This window comes from Cydia splendana, chromosome 20 (genome assembly GCF_910591565.1).
Source record: "Cydia splendana chromosome 20, ilCydSple1.2, whole genome shotgun sequence".
Taxonomy (NCBI): Eukaryota; Metazoa; Arthropoda; class Insecta; order Lepidoptera; family Tortricidae; genus Cydia; species Cydia splendana.
The window spans coordinates 5,832,213-5,854,947 of NC_085979.1; the positions used below are offsets into that span (position 1 = coordinate 5,832,213).

The 22,735-nt window shown below is 37.4% G+C and overlaps 1 protein-coding gene and 1 long non-coding RNA gene across 2 annotated transcripts in view; one reads left to right on the forward strand and one right to left on the reverse strand.

Moving 5' to 3' along the window:
- LOC134800869 (uncharacterized) overlaps nucleotides 1-22,735 on the forward strand; it is a 417,476-nt gene that overhangs the window by 189,049 nt on the left and 205,692 nt on the right. The window lies entirely within an intron of this gene.
- LOC134800837 (uncharacterized) overlaps nucleotides 1-22,735 on the reverse strand; it is a 242,076-nt gene that overhangs the window by 29,699 nt on the left and 189,642 nt on the right. The window contains exons 5-8 of the mRNA XM_063773393.1: nucleotides 8,022-8,189; nucleotides 4,586-4,739; nucleotides 3,692-4,102; nucleotides 1,693-1,933 (exon numbers count right to left, since the gene is read on the reverse strand). Coding sequence (XP_063629463.1) covers nucleotides 1,693-1,933; nucleotides 3,692-4,102; nucleotides 4,586-4,739; nucleotides 8,022-8,189 — 974 coding nt within the window. The remainder of the gene's footprint in view (nucleotides 1-1,692; nucleotides 1,934-3,691; nucleotides 4,103-4,585; nucleotides 4,740-8,021; nucleotides 8,190-22,735) is intronic.

A 22,735-nucleotide genomic window follows, 5' to 3' on the forward strand; every position in this document is an offset into this window, starting at 1 on the left:
TTTTATATGCACCAAAATGCAGGGCCACCATAATAAGCATCAAATTTCACACTTTCAGGCCAATTCGAACGTACACTGATAATGACATCTAACTGATGTCAGTCAGTTATCTTGCATTTCACTCGCACTTGTACGTGCACGTAAGGTAAAGGGCCCCTGTTTCAGCAGGTTAAGGCTCTTGAGAGTTTGTATATATTTTTTAAATATTACTAAGCATATTAATACCTTGAAAGCTTTTGAGTAAGGTATATTCGTTCTTTGTTAATAATTTAATGTATAAAGTATAGGGTTTTAGTTAAACCTTTTTTTTATATGATTTTTTTCGTGAACCTCTTTTTTGGGTCCCATTTCGTGATACAAATTTAGCTCAGGTCCTAAGTTCGTGAATTCGTGTCCCCTGTTTCGGAATAAAGTTTTCTTAGAGTAATTGGTGATAATTTGCTGATAATCATTTTAAATATTTAACGGTCTTACCTACTTACGAGTATTTGTAAGGTGAAATTAAAAATAATATTTAAAAAAAATGTTAAATTGAGAGCTAGCTTAAAGCTTTTTGTACTCGTCGACTTTAATGGTTGAATTAAGACTTTGTAAACCATATGGGTACTTTAATACTTGATTAAAAGCCGAACTATATAAATAATAAAAAAAAATAAAAAAAATAAATACTTACAAAAAAAATAACTATCTTATACGTTAAATATATATACCTACACAAAAATAAATGAAATAAATTGAATTATAAATAGTCGATTTATTATTTGTATGCATATATTCAATCTTTTTTCTTATCAAATCAATTACTAAGGAACCCACAGAAACACTCCCAAAAACTTTTATTCGAATGGGTTTAGCTTTTCCTTCCTATAAGCTTAACAAGCTTAGCGAGAGCGCGCACCTTACGCCTAAAAAAAGTGCACGCATACAACACAGCTGTTCGCGGCCGTCTGACAGCTTCGACCGTCGTATTACTCTCAGTTTAATCACTAAAATATTGGTTATTATTTTATTGAAGAGATTAAATAATACAGATTTTGTTCATATGTATAATTTGAATAAAAAATATTTGAATTCCTTATTATTTGCGCCAGAAACAAAATTAACGAAATAACGTACTAACACGAACTTGGGGCCCTTTACCTTATTGGCGCGGGTGAGACGCACGATAACTGAATTCTGATGCTAGTACGTTCTCATTGGCCTGTTTGTCTCTGCCAATTTGATGAGGTATTTAGAACATTTTATCCGTACATGTCTTAGACGAGCTTCCGGTTCGAGCGCCATCTTGATGGCACGCGTCGGGATCAATTGCTTTGTTTTTGCTCATTAATATTGTTTAAAGTGTAATATCGATAGCCTATTATACAGTAAACTAATGTGGTAGTGTGCAGTGAATGGAGAATTTATATTGAACCACGTTTAACCATCATTTTGGAGTCAACGGCCGGTTGTCCACGTGTTTCTTGTAAAGCCCGCTATCGCTTTACAAGAGCTAAATCACCGTACACTGTCTTGTACTAACCGTACAATTTCGATCGTTTTACCCTGCTACTACGACCTTGACACTGGCGAAATAGCCCCAATGGGCTGAAGCCATAATTTTAAAAGAATGAATGAAAATGTCTTAGACGTCATTTGGTTATTTCATTCGTTCAATCATTCATTCGCTCACTCACTCACTCATTAATTTACCTCTTGTCAAACTCGTCCACGTCCTGATTGGTGAAGTGACTCGTCACATCCAGCAGTTGCTGTATGTGGTCGCTGCAGACGCGGCTCTTGCGCCTGCAGTCGTCTCCCTCTCGCACGAGGATGGTCGCGCAGCCGCCGTAGTCGAGGGAAAGGGACGGCTGCTGGACCACGATGGTTGTGCGGCCGGGGGTCATGGAGCTGGCCGCGTCCAAGGGGTTGGCTGTTACGTGCACTTGGGCCGCTGAAAAAACAAATGGGTATTTGGGCGTTTTCTAAAATAAATATTGAAAACAGATCCTAGTGTCTTTGGGTTCTTTTCTTTCAACTCAGAATCAGTAGCATATTCCTGATGATAAAAAAATGTGCCAATAATTTGTATGAAAATTGTGCATTCCACTGCACTGAAAATTGTCACGCACATACAAGTGAAAAAAATGTTCACACTAAAACGCGACGTAATGGAATGGACATTTTGGGAAATCTTTTTTTAATAGTAGGATCTAGAATGCTGTTGATTCTGAGTAAAATGAGGCCAAGAATGTCCAAATTTGAAAGAATCAGGTTTTAATATTTATTTTAGAAAACACCCATTAAGCTATTTTACTAAAAACCGGACAAGTGCGAGTCGGACTCGCCCACCGAGGGTTCCGTACTTTTTAGTATTTGTTCTTATAGCGGCAACAGAAATACCTACATCATCTGTGAAAATTTCAACTGTCTAGCTATCACGGTTCGTAAGATACAGCCTGGTGATAGACGGATGGACGGACGGACGGACAGCGAAGTCTTAGTAATAGGGTCCCGTTTTACCCTTTGGGTACGGAACCCTAAAAACTTTCTAAATAAATACTTGTTTTAATTTGAACCACGCATAAAGAAAAGTTCCGTGCGTTCATACGATACAAAAACAGCGAAAAACTTAGTCCGATATAAGCAAAATCATATTTTTATATTGTTTGAAGTACCTAAGTATTATGAATTTATCTACATCAATCTTCTGTTAGTCATTCGAACAGTGTAGTGAACGTTTTGTCATCATGTCAAAAGAGGTAAAAACTGCAAACACCAATTAGGTACAATTATATTTAATTACACAAACGGGTCTACCGCGATATAATTTCATTGTTTTTACCTTTAATTCCGACGTTTCAGCTGAGTTGCACCAGCTGTGGTCACGGAAAGACTGACGTCCCAACAAATGTCAACGGAGATATTAATAAAACACCACTAAACTACCCGAAATTAGTTTATAAAAATGTTCGGGGTAGACAAAGAAATTGCTGCTACCCGTTAAAGTTTAATGTTTATTGTCCACGGCACGACACGCAACACTCACAGTATCCGTACACTGGTCCGTGGACTGGCCCGTTTGTGTAATTAAATATGTGTACAAAACGCGAGAGTTTAAAGTGTTATAGGTACAATTATTTTAACCCATTTACAAACAATAGGTATTAAAGAAAAACGAAAAACTGTAAAACTTTACTAATAATAAACAACTACTCGTAATTAATTCGGTCAAAAATATAGCTCGTGCCAGTCGCGTATCGCGTCTTAGGAATAAATCCATTGATGTCATACACTTAAATTGCAAACGCAGTAATGTCGAACACACACACACACACACACACACACACACACACACACACACACACACACACACACACGCACACACGCACACACGCACACACACACACACACACGCACACACGCGCACACGCACACACGCAAAAACGTACACACACACACACACACAAAAGTGTGTAACTTCCAGTAGCAGTGTAAAATATAACCAAATTAACTGCCCGATTCGAACTTTAAGATACGTCCATTAATAGATCTAGAAACGATATGGATTAGATGTGTCAGTGTCAAAAGTGACGTTTTTGTTTGAAGAAACGTCACATTTGACACTATAACATATCTAATCCATATCGTTTCTAGATCTATTAATTGACGTATCTTAAAGTTCGAATCGGGCCGTTAGATTAAAACTAACCTGTAGACTGCCTTCTCGAGGACGGCGGCGGCACTGAATGCTGGTGCGCTGACGATCTCCTCCTAGCCGTCGTGAATACCTCCGTCCCCTCCAACTGCCTCCTCAACTTCGCCACATCATCCTTATAATACTCCTTATCTTTCTTCTTCCTCGCTTCACTGCCCCTCCTCTTATCCGGCTCAAATTTCTCACTCCCCCTTCTTTTGTCCGGCTCAAATCTCTCACTGGCCCTCCTTTTTTCTGGCTCAAATTTGAAATGCGTTTCGTATTTTGTTTGGTTGATTTTTGGGCTTTTTGGCGTCTCCATTTTGGAGTCGTAGGGGATTTGTATGGAAGTTGACGGTGCCGTTTCTTGGACTGTGGTCTTGTTTCTTTTCTCTGGTCTTGGCTTTCGCTCTTCTTTTTTAGGTTCTGAAACGTTCGAGATGCGTTTAGTTTTACAAAATTAGATTTTATTGACTTAATTACACAATTATTTTCTATAAGTAATTAGATATTACTATGTGGTATATTATTAGGTGGAATGAACTGTCGCCAGCGGTATTTCCTAACCGATACGACCTTCAAGAAAAGAGCGTACTCCCATCTTAAAGGCGGCAACGCACTTGCAACCCCTCTGGTGTTGCGGGTGTCCATGGGCGGCGGTAATCGCTTACCATCAGGTGATCCGTCTGCTCGTTTGCCTCCTATATCATTAAAAAAAGATACTTAGCCGAAACAAGGGGCCAACAGCAGCACGTCTTAGTATTATGTATTTGGTTTTTCTTTACCAAATACATAGCATTATACACTTAGCACAATCAAAATAGGTCACTAGGTATATATGGAAATTTCTCTATAAAATATATAAATATGTACTTATGCTGGGGAGTCTATTCCAAAACTGTCTGGTACCTGGTAGAGGCACGTCGAAAACGAAACGCGCCGGGCCGGGCCGTGGGGAGTCTAATATGTCTGTGGCCGACTGCGGTTTCGTATAGGCTGGGGAGTGTATTTCTGAGCTGTCCTGTGCTCTGTGGTAGTGGGGAGGAGCTGTGCTGGGAGGTTCCTGGAACAAACAGAATATATTTTTTTATTTATTTAATCCATAAAAAAATTACAGTGTAGTTATCGCACTTATCTGCCAAACTGCAGAACAGTTTGTTGGCAGAAACGGTTGGCAGAAATTAATGTATGTCTTTCCCATCACGGAACAATGGTGTTCCGGACCTTTGGGAGCCGTGCGCGGAGCCGAAGCCAACACGTAGAGCCCCTTTTGACACTTTAATGAAATGTAATGGGTATTGGGATTCAAACCCAGGACCATCGGCTTCGCAGGCAGGGTCACTACCAACTAGGCCAGACCGGTCGTCAAGGAATGAATAAAAATAGCCTCCTAAGGCCCAAGGTCCTATCTAAAGTCCTAGTTTCGTTCGATTTTCAAACAAAACCAAAATCAACTCTATTCCCTGCACTAAAGGTTCAAATTTCTGTGGCAAATTATGGCTTTTCATTTGTATGGCTGGGCCAGGAGGATAGAGTCTAGATCTAGAGTAAACGTCGAAATAACAAATCAACCGAACTTTCAACAATATTGACTACAATTTCGTCAGCCAAATTTTCTTGTTTGGTAAGGCTTAGGAGTGTAGAGAATTAGTACATTACGATACAAGTGGTAAAAGTAGGAGCGAATTACCTTTTCACACCTTTTTTCACACGTGTATTGTACAAGGTTTGGCAACATATGGCCGTTTTCGACATAAGCACGTACCTATAGTGCTAGTTACCGCACTAGGGTGGTAAATTAGCGCCATATAGTACGGTAATATAAATAAGAGTAGGTTTCTTTTTTACATTACAAACTAGGTCCAAAAAGCAACATTCCCAACTGTACATAGGTGGACCTTATTACCTATTATTACCTTATTAGGGTGTCAAGTTTCGGCGGTTCCGCGGCCGGCTTCCTGACACTGCGGGGTTGCGTAATACATCGCAAACATGATGTGTTTTGTAGTTTTTAGTTTTAAAATATATTTTTGTAATATGTATGCTAGTTTTAAGGTATTTATGTATGGGCCACTAGTTGCCTGGAATAAAGATTTTCATTCATTCATTACAAAAGGCATAAAGTCCACCAATGTACAGTTAACAGTGTGGGTGGGGTTTGCAATCCGGATCCGAAATGTATGAAATTATCCGGATCTGGATCCGGATCCGCGGATCTTCCCATACATTTCAGATTCGTCGTGCAAACCCTAAGTGTGGGTGTGGGGTACTAAATACTAGTAAATACATAATTATTATGGAACGATCCTTACAAAAATCAACATCATTTCCATTGTTCAGTTAGCTCTATAATTAAATTCTTATAATACGAGTACTGAAGATATAATTGTATAATAATAGATAAATCAATAATACTTTGCTAATAATGATACATAATTTAGGTACAGGTAATTTTATTGTAAGCTGAATGTCATGCAGTTTAGTATAAATTGTATAAAATTATAAAATGGTTCGCTGCACGCAATCTGAATAAAATTATTTTGTATTATTTGTAGAGATGCACCGGATATTCGGTTACTATCCGGTATCCAGCCTATCCGGCCGGATAGTAATTTTGCTTGATTTCGGAGTAAACAAATTGGATTTAAGAAACAATCACGGTCATATCGTACTCGTTTATTATTTCAAAACAATTTAAACATCCACTCACTTGCACGCGTAGGTACTCATTTCGAACCTAGACTAGAAATGAGTCCGCCCCAACGTTCACCACGAAACAGGTCAAAACCTGCACAATGCGCACAAAAAAATCGGCCGAAGATTCGGCGGCCGGATACCGAATATTCGGCCGATGGTCAGACCGAACATCCGGTATCCGGCCAAACAAGTATCCGTTGCATCTCTAATTATTTGTAGTTGTTTCTTAGTTAGTGTCACAAGTACCACATACGGAGGTGGGCAATGTCAGATTTTTTTTACAAATTTACTATTTTTCGAAAAACAAATTTGTTAGTTAAAGTACATTGGGGTAACTTCGAAAGCGGGATATTTTTTTAAATCGCTAATCACTACACCTTAAAACACAAAGTGCCCCGCCGCGTCTGTGTGAGTATATGTATGTTCGCGATAAATTAGAAAACTACTCAACGGATTTTCACGCGATTTTCACCTATCAATAGAGTGATTCTTGAGGAAGGTTTAGGTGCATAATTTGAAATAATTAAGGTTTTGTGTAACCCGTGCGAAGCCGGGGCGGGTCGCTAGTATCTATTAAACCAAAAGCACTTAGTACTTTGGAAACGCTTACGCTACTGCAACGCTTACTAAGGCATCTTGCTTACTGTTCCTGCTTTTAGTTAGGTGACATTAGCAATTTTTTAAGTTACTTATCCCGAGTTATCCCGCATCCGAAGTTATCCCATTGCATCTTACACTTATTTAAAACTTGTGTTGTGCATTGACTTAAGGTGTATTTCCAATTATTAGTGAAAGTGAACAGTAATTCAAGTAAGAAGTAAGTACTCTCGTAAACTGTATAACTACTAATTTTATACTACATATAATACGTAGGTATAAGATCACCTCAGCTACATAAACATAAGACAATTGAGCGGTATAGGCTATTTTAACACCCATGTGTAATTTAAAACTCAAGTGAAATTAACACCTAAGTGTAATTTAACACCTAAGTGTAATTTAACACCCAAATGTAATTTTGCACCCAAGAGACTGGTTTTTACAAGCTTTTATTTACTTTCACCTGTCCCGTTGTTTGTAATAAAATCTTGCAAGTTAAATTTCATCCACTTCCCGGTTTCCAATTGAGCTGAAATTTTGCATGCATGTATAAATCGGATGACAATGCAATATTATGGTATCATCGAGCTGATCTGGTGTTGATGCGTCATGCCACTCATTCTCACTATACCTGTCTCTCTAAATAGCACTAAGAGCGCGATGCACTCTTACTATATCTGCATCTTTCTATCTCTATCACACTATTAAGATTGCCTCGCGCTCTAATCGCTATATATTTAAGAATGACAGAGCCAGCACTAGTGCCTCTTGCTCTGCACGTTATATGCGCTTCGCGCATACATTACCGTACTCGCTCGCTAGCACTGTGGCCCGGAGTGGTCGCTATATGAGCTCCGACTCGATATTGCTCCAGTATCTAGATCTGTGTACTCACCTGCAGTACGGGCTACTCTAACACGCGAGTGTAATTTAAAACTCAAGTGTAATTTAACACCCAAGTGTAAATTTACACCCAAGTATAATTTTACACCCAATTTGTAATTTTACACCCAACTGTAATTTTACACCCATTGTTTTTCCATCTCACCTGCGGTATGGGCGGTATGTGCGGGCAGTCGATGAGGTTGGCGGCGCCCTCGGGCTCCGCGTCCATGGAGTCGTCGGTGCCGGTGACGGACGTGAGGGCGGTCGCCGCCGAGTCGGTGCTCGTGTTGATGGTCTTGTCTGATGTGGTGCTGCTGCCCATGACGACCACCTGGGGACAAACAGACAACGGTTCAGTCTAGAAGAAATGCTACAATAGTAGTTTGTGTTACAAGGGATCAAAATTATATACATATTTCCGTCAAGGGCGTACATTGAATCCTGAATGAAGCGATGGATTCTACAATATGGATCCTGACTCCTGAGCGTAACGAGGGATTCAAGTGTTAACGCCCAAGACGAAATAATTTTGATACCGTGTGACACATACTGCTTTTCACATCAACTATGAGGAATATAAAAAAATCTTAGTGTTGACACAATCGGATGCTTAAATAGATTATTTAAGCTAAAAAATAATGTGCAAAAAATTAAAATAGTGTGCTAGAACAGAAAAGTGTTACTTTGATCCCTCCTAGCAGGGAAGAAAAGTGCCACTTAGATCCCTCCTAGCGGGGAAGAAAAAGTCCTTTTTCGGATTGGTGATGTGGAAAATTGTTTTTCCATGTCTCATGCTCTGAAAGAGGGTCATTGTTGTTCTAAAAGGTGTGCAGAAAATGATACGTTTCTGCACTAGAGAATTTTATGTTCCAAGTACGACTATTTTTTTTTACGACAAGTAATTGAAATTTTTGTTTAAATGGATTTGTTATACAATTTCCATTCTGATATTTATCTCCCCATTTCATAAATAACGATACTTTTGCCTAAATTGTTAATTGAAAGTACCCTCAAGATTTATGATAAAAATATCTACTTTCTCATGTTTAACAAAAAACATGGATTTTACTTTCCTCGTATTCGAAATGAAAAGTAGAGTGTTTAACTGGGGTTAAAGGCATCATTTCAATCTCGGACTATTGGTGCTCTCACTGCGTTCGAGCGCCAAACTACCTCGGCAGAAATGAGTGCCTTTCATCCCTTGGTTAACAATCTACTATTATTTTGAAGAGCCTATACACGGTGGCCAAATAATAAGTGCATTCCCGTTGCCAGGGAGGTTTTGGGATTAAACTGACTTATACACGTATGCAAATTTTCAGCATCGTCGGAAACCGAGAAGTGGGTCTGTAACTTGCAAGATTTGCAACCCGTACAAACACAGTTAGGTAGGTACATACAACGCAAGTTAATTAAAAGCGTGTAATAATTTTAAGGTGGCTTCGTTCAGTACCGATACCACACCCTATATTGTACCTAGTCTAGTTTACTAGGTTTACTAGGCCCTAGGGCACAAGTAATCCTAGGGGATACGTAAATGCCACGAACACCAACAAAAATATGAGTTTACAGCACGAAAAATACGTGGAAAATGTACACGGATCAACTGTTGCCATATATCAATTAAAACGAAGCTTTCGAGCGTTATACGAAAAAATATATGTGTTTTTTAAACCTTTAGCAGTCTAACGGAATATCAAGATCACTGGACAAGGTAACTATGCCCGTCGCTTTCGCACTTACATACATACTTGTTAGAACGTGACAGGCATGGTGACAAGCGATAAAAGTGCGACCGTGATACCGCCGCAGAACTCAACTCAACTCAGAAAAAATTGGCTGACAGCTGACCCATAGAAAAATCCATACAATCCTAGTGACGCTCATTTTAAAACCACATTATGAAATAGCATAAAATTTACTTGAAAACCAAAGTAAATTTTATCTATATCTGATAGAGTAATAAGAGCGTGTCACATATTTTTGCGGGGTTAACATATTATTGCAGGTGACTGTACTAGTTTTCGTTACCTATTAGAAATTGTAATACAAATAAATTAGAGCAAGTAAAGTTTTACATACAAAATGGAAAGGGTTATTTCATTGTATGGGAGCGGTTTAATAGCCAGAAAATTGACAATTTTTACATGTTGATGGTGCTAATAAATAATATTTCGGTCAAATATATGTCAATAAGCAAAGCCTTTTTTTAAATACTAAAAGTATTACCTACATAAGTTATTATACATCAATTTAAGTGGCAAAACGAATAATAACTAAATTTTATAATTGTAAACATACATATATATTATGCCCAAAGTAAGCATAATTTGTTTGTTTTCCTTTTAACTGACGTAATGCATTGGTGATTAAAATTGACGATGTAGGTTTAAAGCGATTTCTAATGAATTGGCATTATTGATTAGTAATTATAATATACGAGTAATACTATAACAAGTATGATATGGTCAATATTAATATGGATTATGGATAAACCATTCATTTAAATATATAAAACGGTTCTGTGATATACATAAACATTGTAAGACATCGTACAATCTTTTAAGGTAAGACTGAAATTCTTAACAGTACGGTTACCATCAGTTTGTCACTGACATAAACGCCGTCGAGAACGTAATTTACTTTCTATACATCTCGCTCGCACTCGCATATTAGTGCAAACGGGATGTATAGAAAGTAAATTACGTTCTCGACGGCGTTTATGTCAGTGACAAACTGATGGTAACCGTACAGGAGACTAACGCAAAATTGTAGTTTATATATTGAATTTTAACACGTTTTGTTGTAATGAAAATGTAATAAAAAATCACACGGAAACAATACTATATTTTCAAGGGCAGACTCTAGTCAAAACCTTAAAAGGTTAAAGTTGTCCCGATTGAAAAAAAAAACATGAATAATCAATTTTACGAATAGACTTTCATTTAAATTGGTTACTAAACTAATTTTAGGAGTATGTAAATACTTTGTGTTTCGATGATTGAAAATATTAATGTATGGTAAATAACCCGGCTTATGTTACAAGGATTACACAGACGTTTCTGAACAGGGAGCCGAGCCGCCGCTCTGCACACGCATTTGGTATGTTTCGGCTTTTACCTGCATTTGTCTTTAAAGTATTCATTTGCTATAGTTGCATTGCCCTTTATATGTTGTTCGTGTCACAAGTAAATAATATATCAACAATAAAAATATTGTTTTACACGAGTAACACCTGTCCATACTAATATCAACGTAAGGTTATTCACTTCAAAAGCATTATTAATGAAATTGTTATTTATTTCATATCAAGACTATCACAGGGTAAGAAGATTATAGTGTAAAAAAATGTTTTGTATTGTGTTTAGAGAAGGGTGTTAAAGGATTGTTCATGTGTGTAACGTTTTTTAGTGAACCTAAATCAGATTTTTTAGTGTTTGACAATTTAAATACCTACTTAGTTATTTGTGATTATTGTTATTCCACAGGTGAGTACCATAGTCTAATAAAACATGGTCTTCTCTTCCCAGAGTGACACAAGCCTACGTCACAATAACATTGCCCCTTTATATAGCGCTATCCCATATTATTATATAGCGCTGTCGCATGATGACGTAGGCTTGTGTCAGTCACGTGGTCGGAAGAGAGTACCAAGCGGAGTATATTATTATACCATGGGTGAGTACATTGTTCAGCGGCGGTATCATGGTGGCATTTTTATCACTTGTCACGTTATGTGTCACTTTCGCAATTACATACTTGTTAGAACGTGACAGGCATGATGACAGATGATAAAAAACCGACCCTCTTAGGCCTACAGTGTTGTTTCTTTATGGCTTATTATTAACCGGGCAACTAAAATATTAAACAGATCTTTCACTGGGCATATAATAATATAATTTGGCTGTGTATTAATATTTGAGCACCAATAAATTTATATTAGCCTCAAATTTAAGCATCATATTATTAAGAAACTGGCAGCAAAATCAAGCCACCCAAAAAAAATATAGGGAACGTGAATTAATAGGTTGGCGTCTAAAATAATAAGTTGGCAAGTAATATTGTAAAGCGATCATAAAATTTGGTTGTTTATATATTTTGTACATAATACAGAATACCTAAGATACCTATATACATAAGCTTTAAATACTCCATTTTTAAATAATTTAAATTTAAACATATGCATACCTAGTACTTTAAATTGACAAATTTCCTAATCCACAAAACACCACAAATTTATTTACCAATAATACCCTACTATACTTGCTATACTTATTTATAGTCGAAATTCCTAATCATGAAACACCTAATGGCCATTATACCATTAGGTCTTAAATTTTTTAATTACTTATTTCAATAGTTAACACTGTGTTCTGCCAGAGTCAAAAGATAGGTGCGACGACGAGCGAAGCGAGGAGGAGCGTGTTAGGTTGACCGTGTAGTGACCAAACAAAATATTTTAAAAGAACTTCATCTTTAAATTAATAGATAGCCGTTTTTTTTAAATGTGCTTCATAAATAGTCGCCAATATAATAATTCAGTTGCCAAATAAATATTTGGTACCTTCCTAAAACTAAACAAGAGCTGTAACGGCATTAAAATACAACTCATATTGATATATTTTAAGGCTCCATTTTTGTTGCCAAACTATTAATTTTAGTACCCATTTCTACTATTTTAAACTACCCAAATTCGATTAATTAGTTAACCGGTTAAATATGTGCCTTTCTTTATCTACCTTGTTAAATCTATATTTAATTTCCAAGGATGATAATGTATACCTACTTAAACCTCGGAGTAAATATCTATGGAGCGGCCATTAACAGGCGTTCCCCTCTGCAAAAAGATCGCGGCCGCCGGTCAAGGAGGTTATATAAAACTAGTTGCCACACGTCATACGCCATTCAGCAAACGTCAGTCTAAGCGGAATGATAGGAGCCGAAAATGCCGAATTGCAGCGTTTTCTCGTGCAAAATGAGATCGGAAACGTCTAGTCTACAAAAAGAACACGTTTCTTATCATATGTAAGTACTATTACAACTAAATATTATCAAATAGTGCATTAACTTTGCAAATAACTAAAAAACATTGTCAATCTGACAGTGATACCAGTGATATGATATTAGATCTATTTTAGGGTAATTCTAAAGAAGACTTTCTAAATATTAATTAGGTACGAGTAGAATTTCTAATAGGAAATATTATGCGAAACTCTGCGTAGGGGGCGCGACTACCACAATCCATCACAATCAGGGGGTCCGCCGCGGAACAAGAAAATTTAAATTTCGTTATCTAACCTCTCTATCACTATTGCATATTTGAGCGATAAAGAGAAAAGAGAAAATTTACTAGCTAGCTTAGTGCTACACTCTGGCGGCAGAACATTGCAGTAATATGCCCTATTTGCGTTGCTTTTTGTTATTTATAATTTATGTAACACATTATTTTTATATAACACCTTAGTTTCATATCAACCTAATCTATTTAATGAAATAAATAGATCTATAAGAATAAAGAAAAGGGGGACGGGGGATCAAAAAGTAGTCGAAAACATCTCGCGTGATTTGTGCACAACCCCTAAATAACGTAAAATTACCGATAGACTCTTTTTTTTTAATTAATTTTTCCTTTAGTTTCTACATATAGCTGGTCAAGCAGATCTTGTCAGTAGAAAAAGGCGGCAAAATTGAAAAATGTAGGCGGGAAGGGATATTGTCCCATAGAAAATTTGAATTTCGCGCCTTTTTTACTAACAAGATTTGCTTGACCAGCTATATATTTTTATTTAACATGTCAAATATTTTATTAATTTAAGGTATTTACGGCTGTCACTTTCCATAAATAGGCACTTTTAATTTATTACTCTGGTATCACCGTACCAATATTAGTGATGGGACACCATAAAAACCAATATCGGTAAAATCGATATAAACATAATGAATAATATACAGATGGTCATGATGCCTAGCGAACACCAGCCATATCGTACAAACCTCAAGGAGTGATATTCCTAGGCAGATGATGATCTGCCTAGTGACCACCAGCCATATCGTGCTAACTTCAAGGTGTGATATTCCTAAGCAGATCGTGAAACGCCGGCATGTCATGATCTGACTAGTGACCACCAGCCATACCGTTCAAACCTCAACATTTAGGCATATCGAATAAGTAGGATGTCCTAATTTTAGCAAATGATAACCATTGAAATGGCTTGACAGCCTACTTATAGTACGTGTTTGGGTAGCGTATGATTTTAGTACCTACCTAGTACCTACGCATTCTGCTCCAAATGCCACATAGAATGCAGCACTAGCCGTGGCAAAAAATGCAAAAGGCAGATTATTAAATGGCGGCGTTTCATGATATGCCTAGGAATATCTCGATATGCCCGATTTTACGATCTACCGCCGATATATATACTAATTATCCCCTACTCAATATCCCTTAAATGACATCCTATGGCCGCGTTCCATCTCTGTCATCAGATCTGCATGCTCGATAGTATATTGCATTGCTTTCAGAAGTAAACCAACATGTAAAATATTAACTAATGAACTGATAATAAAAAATCATTCTATATCAGCTTGCATGATTCGCCCTAAACAAATTGACAAACTATTAGAAATAACATCTAAATCATCATAAGTTAGTAAAATGCTGGTACAAAGACTTGATATTGTATTATTATTATAATTGATAAAATCAGAAATTAAAATTCATTGTCAATTTTATCGACAATATTATCGGCGCGTCCCTCGCACTATCTAGGTTTACTTAGAACTGACGTCATCTCGTTCACGGACAGGGTTGTCTGTGTTTGTTCTTGTACTTGTGTGAATATAGTTTTTGCTAGTGTTTGATAATTTTGTCGTGTGCGTGTGTAGCGACGCATGCTAAAAATGCATTAGTGTTAACATTATTTGTGTGCGTTACCTCGTCCCCCGCGCCAAAAACGACAGAATTTTTCAGATAGAAATTAGTGCGCGTCTCTACTCCATAGATATTTACTCCGAGACTTAAACTGACAGACGTGACCTCAATTTTAACAGTTCAAAGTGACATAACAACCATTATTTTCACCGTTGCCGTTTTTCATACACTTTGTATGACGGTAACGGAATGGAAAGATCGAAAAAATGTATGGAAATTTTGGGGCTATTATTTCCCAAGGGGCATTCCACGAGACTGTCGCTTACATAACGCAATTCTTCTACTACTTCTGGAAATGCTGAGTAAGCGATATTGGGTCAGGTAATATTTCATGACTTGGCTAACAAATTGGCAGTATATTCTCGAGATTCACGTATTTTATTGAGGTAGCTGCCATACAAGGCAAAAGCGTTATGTAAGCGACAGTCTCGTGGAATGCCCCCCAAAAGGATCGAAAGAGTAAGTATATCTTTATTAATTTAGAAAGTTAATTATTTATTAAATAAGCGGTGGTGGCCGAGTGGATATGACGTCCGACTTTCTATCCCGGAGGTCGCGGGTTCAAATTCCGGCTCGTACCAATGAGTTATTCGGAACTTATGTACGGAATATCATTTAATATTTACCTGTAGCTTTTCGGTGAAGCGCTGGTGGCCTAGCGGTAAGAGCGTGCGACTTGCAATCCGGAGGTCGCGGGTTCAAACCCCGGCTCGTACCAATGAGTTTTTCGGAACTTATGTACGAAATATCATTTGATATTTACCAGTCGCTTTTCGGTGAAGGAAAACATCGTGAGGAAACCGGACTAATCCCAATAAGGCCTAGTTTCCCCTCTGGGTTGGAAGGTCAGATGGCAGTCGCTTTCGTAAAAACTAGTGCCTACGTCAAATCATGGGATTAGTTGTCAAGCGGACCCCAGGCTCTCATGAGCCGTGGCGAAATGCCGGGATAACGCGAGGAAGAAGAGAAGAGCTTTTCGGTGAAGGAAAACATCGTGGAAAAACATGCATACACCTGCGAAGAAATTCAAGGTCAAAAAACAAGGTGTATGTGAAGTCCCCAATCCGCATTGGGCTAGCGTGGGGACTATAGCCCAAGCCCTCTCGCGCATGAGAGGAGGCCTGTGTCCAGCAGTGGGACATATATAGGCGGAATTATTATTATTAATTATATATAAATAAACAGTTAAAAATAAAGAGAAAATTAAATACAGTTAAAAGCGTAGGTACAGACAAAGCAGCAGGTAAAGGGCTCGTGATTCTGAGTTAAAATAATATAAAAAAAATCCCAAAATCTAATACAAAATGTAGTGTATAACTTTAAATTGAATAGACCACATGCAAGTAAAGCAAGTAAAATTAATTAGGTAACCTGATTTCAAAAGTATTTCCTCCTTTTTGCTAAAGTCCCCAATCGATCAATACTGATGTAAAAAGGAGCGTGATTGATGAATTTAAGGGATTAAATCTCATTTAGTCGATAAATAGCAGTCCGAAATAAGATTTGGGCTACACTTAAATAGTGTTTTATATTTTATATTTAAAAAAATACAACTTATTTTACGTAAAAAGGGAACTAAATAAAATAAATGTATTGGTGACAATTTTATTCCTACCGATTTAGGCTACACTTAAAAGTTTTTTTTTTCTAATTCAGTAGATACCTTGCACAGTGTAATGGCCAAAAATGCTGTTAAAGTGTGTCTACGGATAAAATTGTGTGTGATACCTATTTATGTACTTACGCTTCGTTGCGCAAAATATTATTCATTACAAAACTTAAAACTATGTATATTAAATTCTTGAATAGCATTATTAGATACTTATTCCAATTGATCCATATGTGGGCAAATTAGACAATCATGCACACAGAAATTTCGATAAAAAGTATGACTAGTAGGGGTGCCTTTCCAGTATACGTTAATTAAAATGTTACATAGGGTCGGTAAGCAAAAAGTTATTTAAGGTTACATTCACCTGCAATAATATGTTACACAACGAAGGGGCTGTCCATAAATTACGTCATCGATTTTTGACGATTTTTGACCCCCCCCCCCCCTATAATCATCCAAAAATCATGCTTCAAATGACCCCATTTCCTCCTACTTCATGCTACCGTCATCCGATGTCCAGACCCCCCCCCCCTAATTTGAAATGACGTAATTTATGAATAGCCCCGAAGGCCGCATAAATATCTGACATGATCGTATTTGTAGAGCCATAAGAGCGTGTCACATATTTTTGCGGCCTTCGCTGTGTAACATATTATTGCAGGCGACTGTACCTAACAAATATTTATTGGCAAACTTCAACATTTATTCAGCAAATAGGCCACAATGGCACTTTTACACGTCAAATCACGAAAAGTCACGTGGCGATTTCCGTACATAATTTTTTAGTTTCATCAGATTGTCGTACCCATGGTATAATAATATACTCCGCCTGGTACTCCATTCCCGTCTTTTCTAGGTCACCTAACTGACACGCGCTTACGTCATCATGCGACAGCGCTATATGATAATATGCGATAGCGCTATATATAGCGGCCATGTTGTTGTGACGGAGCCCCGTGTCACTCTGGGAATGGAAGACCATGTTTTATTAGACTATGGTCGTACCAAATAAAATATTTATCTATCTATCATCTTAGCCTCGAGATAAAAAATTGAGATTTTAATATATTAATATCTGGAAGACCGAGCTTTAATCGGAAAACACATAAAATTCTAAAATGCGCGTTTTCCCAGAGATAAGACTTAGTTAGAGCGATTTTTCGCCTCCGAAAACCCCCATATAGATAATTTTATCGAAATCGCTAGAGCCGAACTAAACAAGAATTACTCGTTTAAAGGTATAAGATAAGATAAGATTAAAACAGTCTTCGTCAACCGGAGTACCAAAATTCAACTACCCTCGATCGATAAACTTAATCTACTTGAAATAACATTGTCCTGTACGGTTACCATCAGTTTGTCACTGACATAAACGCCGTCGAGAACGTAATTTACTTTCTATACATCTCGCTCGCACTCGCATATTAGTGCAAACGGGATGTATAGAAAGTAAATTACGTTCTCGACGGCGTTTACGTCAGTGACAAACTGATGGTAACCGTACTGATGTATTGGTGTGATCGAGAGGGAATGCGATCGAGTTCACGCAGTCGCTAGCGAAAATGTCAAGGGCCAACTCATGGTAGCCGGGCACGTCTCATTAATAAAGAAAAAAACGAAAGAACTAGTTAATGATGTCTTCAAAGGCTCGTTTGAAAGAAAACCATTAAGGCATAATTGCAATGTTAATTAAAACATCTGTCTAGAAATTATGTGCGTAAATGAATTTTATTCAAGCGTAAATCTAATTTAACTTTTTTAACTATCCAATCAGTAACCACATAGTTATTAATTTATAGAATAGTTAGAGAATACAAAAAATCGTCTTACGATTTTAAAGGCTTCGTATGTAGGTCGCATCACGCAAGGTAACTTAATATTATTCACAACTAATATCACTAGCAGAAGGAGTTGAAAACAGAGTTCCGGTTAATCCGGTTTATGATATTAGCTGAAAATTGTTGAGCATTAGACTTTTCATCAGTCGTGACACTCGCGACATCTATTGTCAAGAAGCAATACTGATAAATCCGCTAGTTGACGCTAGATGTCGAATACGAAAACTGTTTTGGTAAGAAAACTGATGTATGGAGTGAGCACTCTATATATTTACTTATTTCTTTTATGCTATGATATGAATATGACAGTTCCTCCAAATAGCTTTTGAACAAGCTTAAATTTAAAAAAAAAAATTGAAGAAATAAGTATGTATTTACCGCAATAGGGTATTATAATGTATTTAAAATAAATAATTTTACACCATGCATGAAATAAAGCACCAAATAATTATTAGGAAAACACAGATAGGAGTTATTTTTAAACAGAAGTTATATTTAATAAATCGGATAGAAATATAAAAAGTAGGTGAGTTGACCGTGACGTCACGATGTAATGTTTCATATAAATTCCATATTAGCAAATCATTTTGACAGTTCTAAAAAAGTAACTGATTTGACTAGTAGGAAAATACCCTATTATTAGGTACTTCAAGCCTGACCAGGAATATATGATCACGCGCCATGTTGCGGAATTTCACTGGAACCAATTTTTTCATACTATACTAAACTGAATTGTCACGCTATACATGAGAATAACAGCGCCCCCTTGACAATGATCATATAGTATGACTATAAATACGTACTACATTTCTAAATAAATTATTATACTATTCTCCCGGTCTGGACGCACGCGACCGCGAGGACGGCAAGCGGCAAATCAAAGCCATTCTGAATACATACATTGCGCTTAACCGCTTGCGTCCAGACCGCGGCGTTAAGACCTGATTCTAATTTTAATAAAGGTCAAAAATTAGATCTCGATACGATATGGATCGGATCCAATTTTTGAAGTTTATTAAAATTAGAATCAGGCCATTAATCTTTGTTAATTTAGACCCAAGAATGATCTAGAGATTCTATAGAGCCAAAAGTTATTGTGGAATCCTAGCAGGCCTTCGTTTAGCCGCGACCAGGCGTTCCGCGACTCCGCGATTTTGTCGCTTTGCTACGTAGCTAAAAGTACATCCGTTCCACACCAATTTTGGTGGCTAGCCATAAGCCGCGCGTGGCGCTGTCGCCACCTAGCGGCCATATCTGTCCTGATCGTCACAGGCCCGTTTTGTCAGAGAGTGAGTCTTCTGTACCTGGTACTATTATTTATTCTGTGGTCCAGCCGCGACCGCGTTTCGGCTTATGAGGATGATGATGATGATGATTAATTACAGCATAAATTGCAATAAATAAGCACTGATTAAAATCTTAAGATTTATTCGTGAGTAAATTTTAATGCGGTTATTTCACTATTTTATTACCTTGTTTCATGTAATTATTACAGACCAATTAATCTATTATTTTATAGATTATCGTTTATAATATAGACGATTAAGTACATATACAATGAGCCCTGTAATACCAGCAATAAATTAAACGATATAATAAATATAGATGGCCAAGCAGATCTTGTCAGTAGAAAAAACGGCAAATTTGAAAAATGTAGGCGCGAAGGGATATCGTCTCATAGAAAATTTGAATTTCGCGCCTTTTTCTACTGACAAGATTTGCTTGACCATCTATAGAATATTTTTTCCTATTTTTTTTATAGAGTAAACCGTCTATTACTGGCCACCTTCTAATAGCTGGCCACCTTAAAGTTGCTAAAATTAGAATTATATTTATTTATTCGCACAATTCAAGTAAACTAAATAGGTAACATTAGTTCTGAAAATATGAGTAGGTACAACTTGGTACTGTACAATCAGCAACACTCCTAAATGTACATCGGTGGACCTTATTACGAAAGGCATAAGGTGTGTGCGATGGTACAATAGTTTTTCACCAACTGTGCTATTATTGTCGCCTGGCTAACGGGACAGATGACACTGATTTAAACTTTCACGAATATTAAACACAACAAAACAACAAAAATAACACACACACACACACACACACACACACACACACACACACACACACACAAAACAAAAATTGTTGATTCACCCAATGTAATCTTCTGCCTCTTCCTCGCGTTATCCCGGTATTTTGCTACGGCTCATGGGAACCTGGGGTCCGCTTGATATTTAATCCCATAATTTGACGTAGGCACTAGTTTTTACGAAAGCAGCTGCCATCTGACCTTCCAACCCAGAGGGGAAACTAGGCTTTATTGCGATTAGTCCGGTTTCCTCGCGATGTTTTCCTTCGCCGAAAAGCGACTGGTAAATATCAAAAGATATTTCGTACATAAGTCCCGAAAAACCCATTGGTACGAGCCGCGGTTCGAACCCGCGACCTCCAGATTGAAAGTCGCACGCTCTTAGGGTAAGAGTCTTACCGCTAGGCCATCAGCGCTTCACATATAACACTGATTACATAGAAAAAACTTATAGCCTTGAATATCTTCAGCCGATATAGACACCGGCACTTGTCCCACCGCCGACGATGAGCGATAAGCGAGTAGAACGATAAACTAGAAACGAGTGGGCGAGCGGCGAGAAGCGAGTGTTAGCTCCAATAGTTTTGTCGCTCGGCTATAGGCGAGTGTTCGAGTGCGACGGGCTATTACTCGCGTCACTCGCTCGGGCGGTGCAGCGTAGCCGAACACGCAGACTGATTGGTCTCGCAGCTTGAGTTCTAACTACGAAGCGAGCATCGCCGAGCGAGTACCGCTGAGCTAGTTTTATCTTATCGCGGCGACAAACTAGTAGAGCGAGTGTTCTCGCCGGCAGTGTGAACAGCCAGCGATGAACTATTAATATATGTGTCTCTTTTACTAATACAGGATCCTAATCTTTTGTTCGTTTCTTGGGCGAGAAAATCGCCGATAGTTAATCGCTTACTCGTTCTTGGTGGGACAAGTGCCTTATACAGGTAATTAAAAAACTATTTAATTTTTCGCCGATATTTTTAATGCATTTGATATCCGACCTAAATAGCAAAAAAATAAAGTCTATATTTAAAACTCGCCGCTCAATCATAGGATAATATATGGTTATTAACTACAAGGACGTACAGACAGCAACACTTAACTATCCATCGGTGGACCTTATGCTTTTTATAATAAGGTTTATGTTCAGTTAACAGTGTGGACGATGGTACATTCAATACCTAACATGACTATCAATCGCAAACTGAAGGCAAATTATATTTGTTTGATAGATTGTTTTTAAATTACGTAGTTTTGCATAAACGCGTAGGTATAATTACTTTATTTGATGTTAATATACATACCCGTTTAGCATAACATTTTTAGGGATCCGTACCCGAATAGGGTTGTTGACAGAGAATGAGCAATTTATTACAATAAATTGGAAACTTAATAAATATGTATAACAATAATAATCAAATACAAGACCTCAAAGTTTAAAAATATATTTTTGGCAACTTCCAAATAGGAAAAAAATAATGGTACTATTCGATTCCTTACATTTTATTTAAAAAAATATTGTAAGGGAACAATATACGTAAACGCAATATTTCACCGACAAAATCGCAACTTCCTTGTTTTCCATACATCGAAACGGCCTCAAACGTTACATGGTGACGTCACGATGTATTGCCATTTTGTTAGAAGCGTTTCGTCAGTAAAGTGCGGGTGCCAGACTTTGACCATCATTTGTGACTTTTGTATTGCTTTAAGACAATGGGTCCCATACAGACATTTGATCTTCAAAACAAACCTGACCGATTGATACCATTCATAAAAAATTGTCAAATACCGTATTGTGATAGCGGGTTGTACCTACCTGCAGTGGTGTGCAATATAATAGCAGTGTATTACAGTAACTAAAGTTAAAAAAAAATCGGCCAAGAGCATGTCGGGCCATACTCAGTGTAGGGTTTCGTAGTTACCATTTTATCAGAACAAGCCAAACGGGGGCTATTAGTAAGTATCATATGTACATTACAAGCATAACGGACTAAGTACCTTTCGCAGCGCAGCGATTTGTACGTGTTTTTACTAAGAAGATTTTTTGAAATAACACAATAACGGCTGGACCGATAATGATCGCTTTAGTTTTCATTGAAAGTATTTATTAAACTTATGTTTCACACATGGTTCAAAAAGTTAAAGGGGGGGGGGGGGGGGGTTAGACACATATTATATTTCTTTCGGAGCTATTATTTCCGAAAATATAAACTTAATCAAAAAATGGTTTGTTAAGACCCGTATTCGATACTCCACACTATATGGTCCAAGCAAAAAAAAAAATCCAAAAACATCATTCCATAAGGGAGGCACCCTAAAAAAATTTTTTTTTTTAGTTTTAATGTATCCATGCCAAATTGCAGCTTTCTACCACTAACGATCACGGAGTATAGCCGCGGAAAGCCAGACG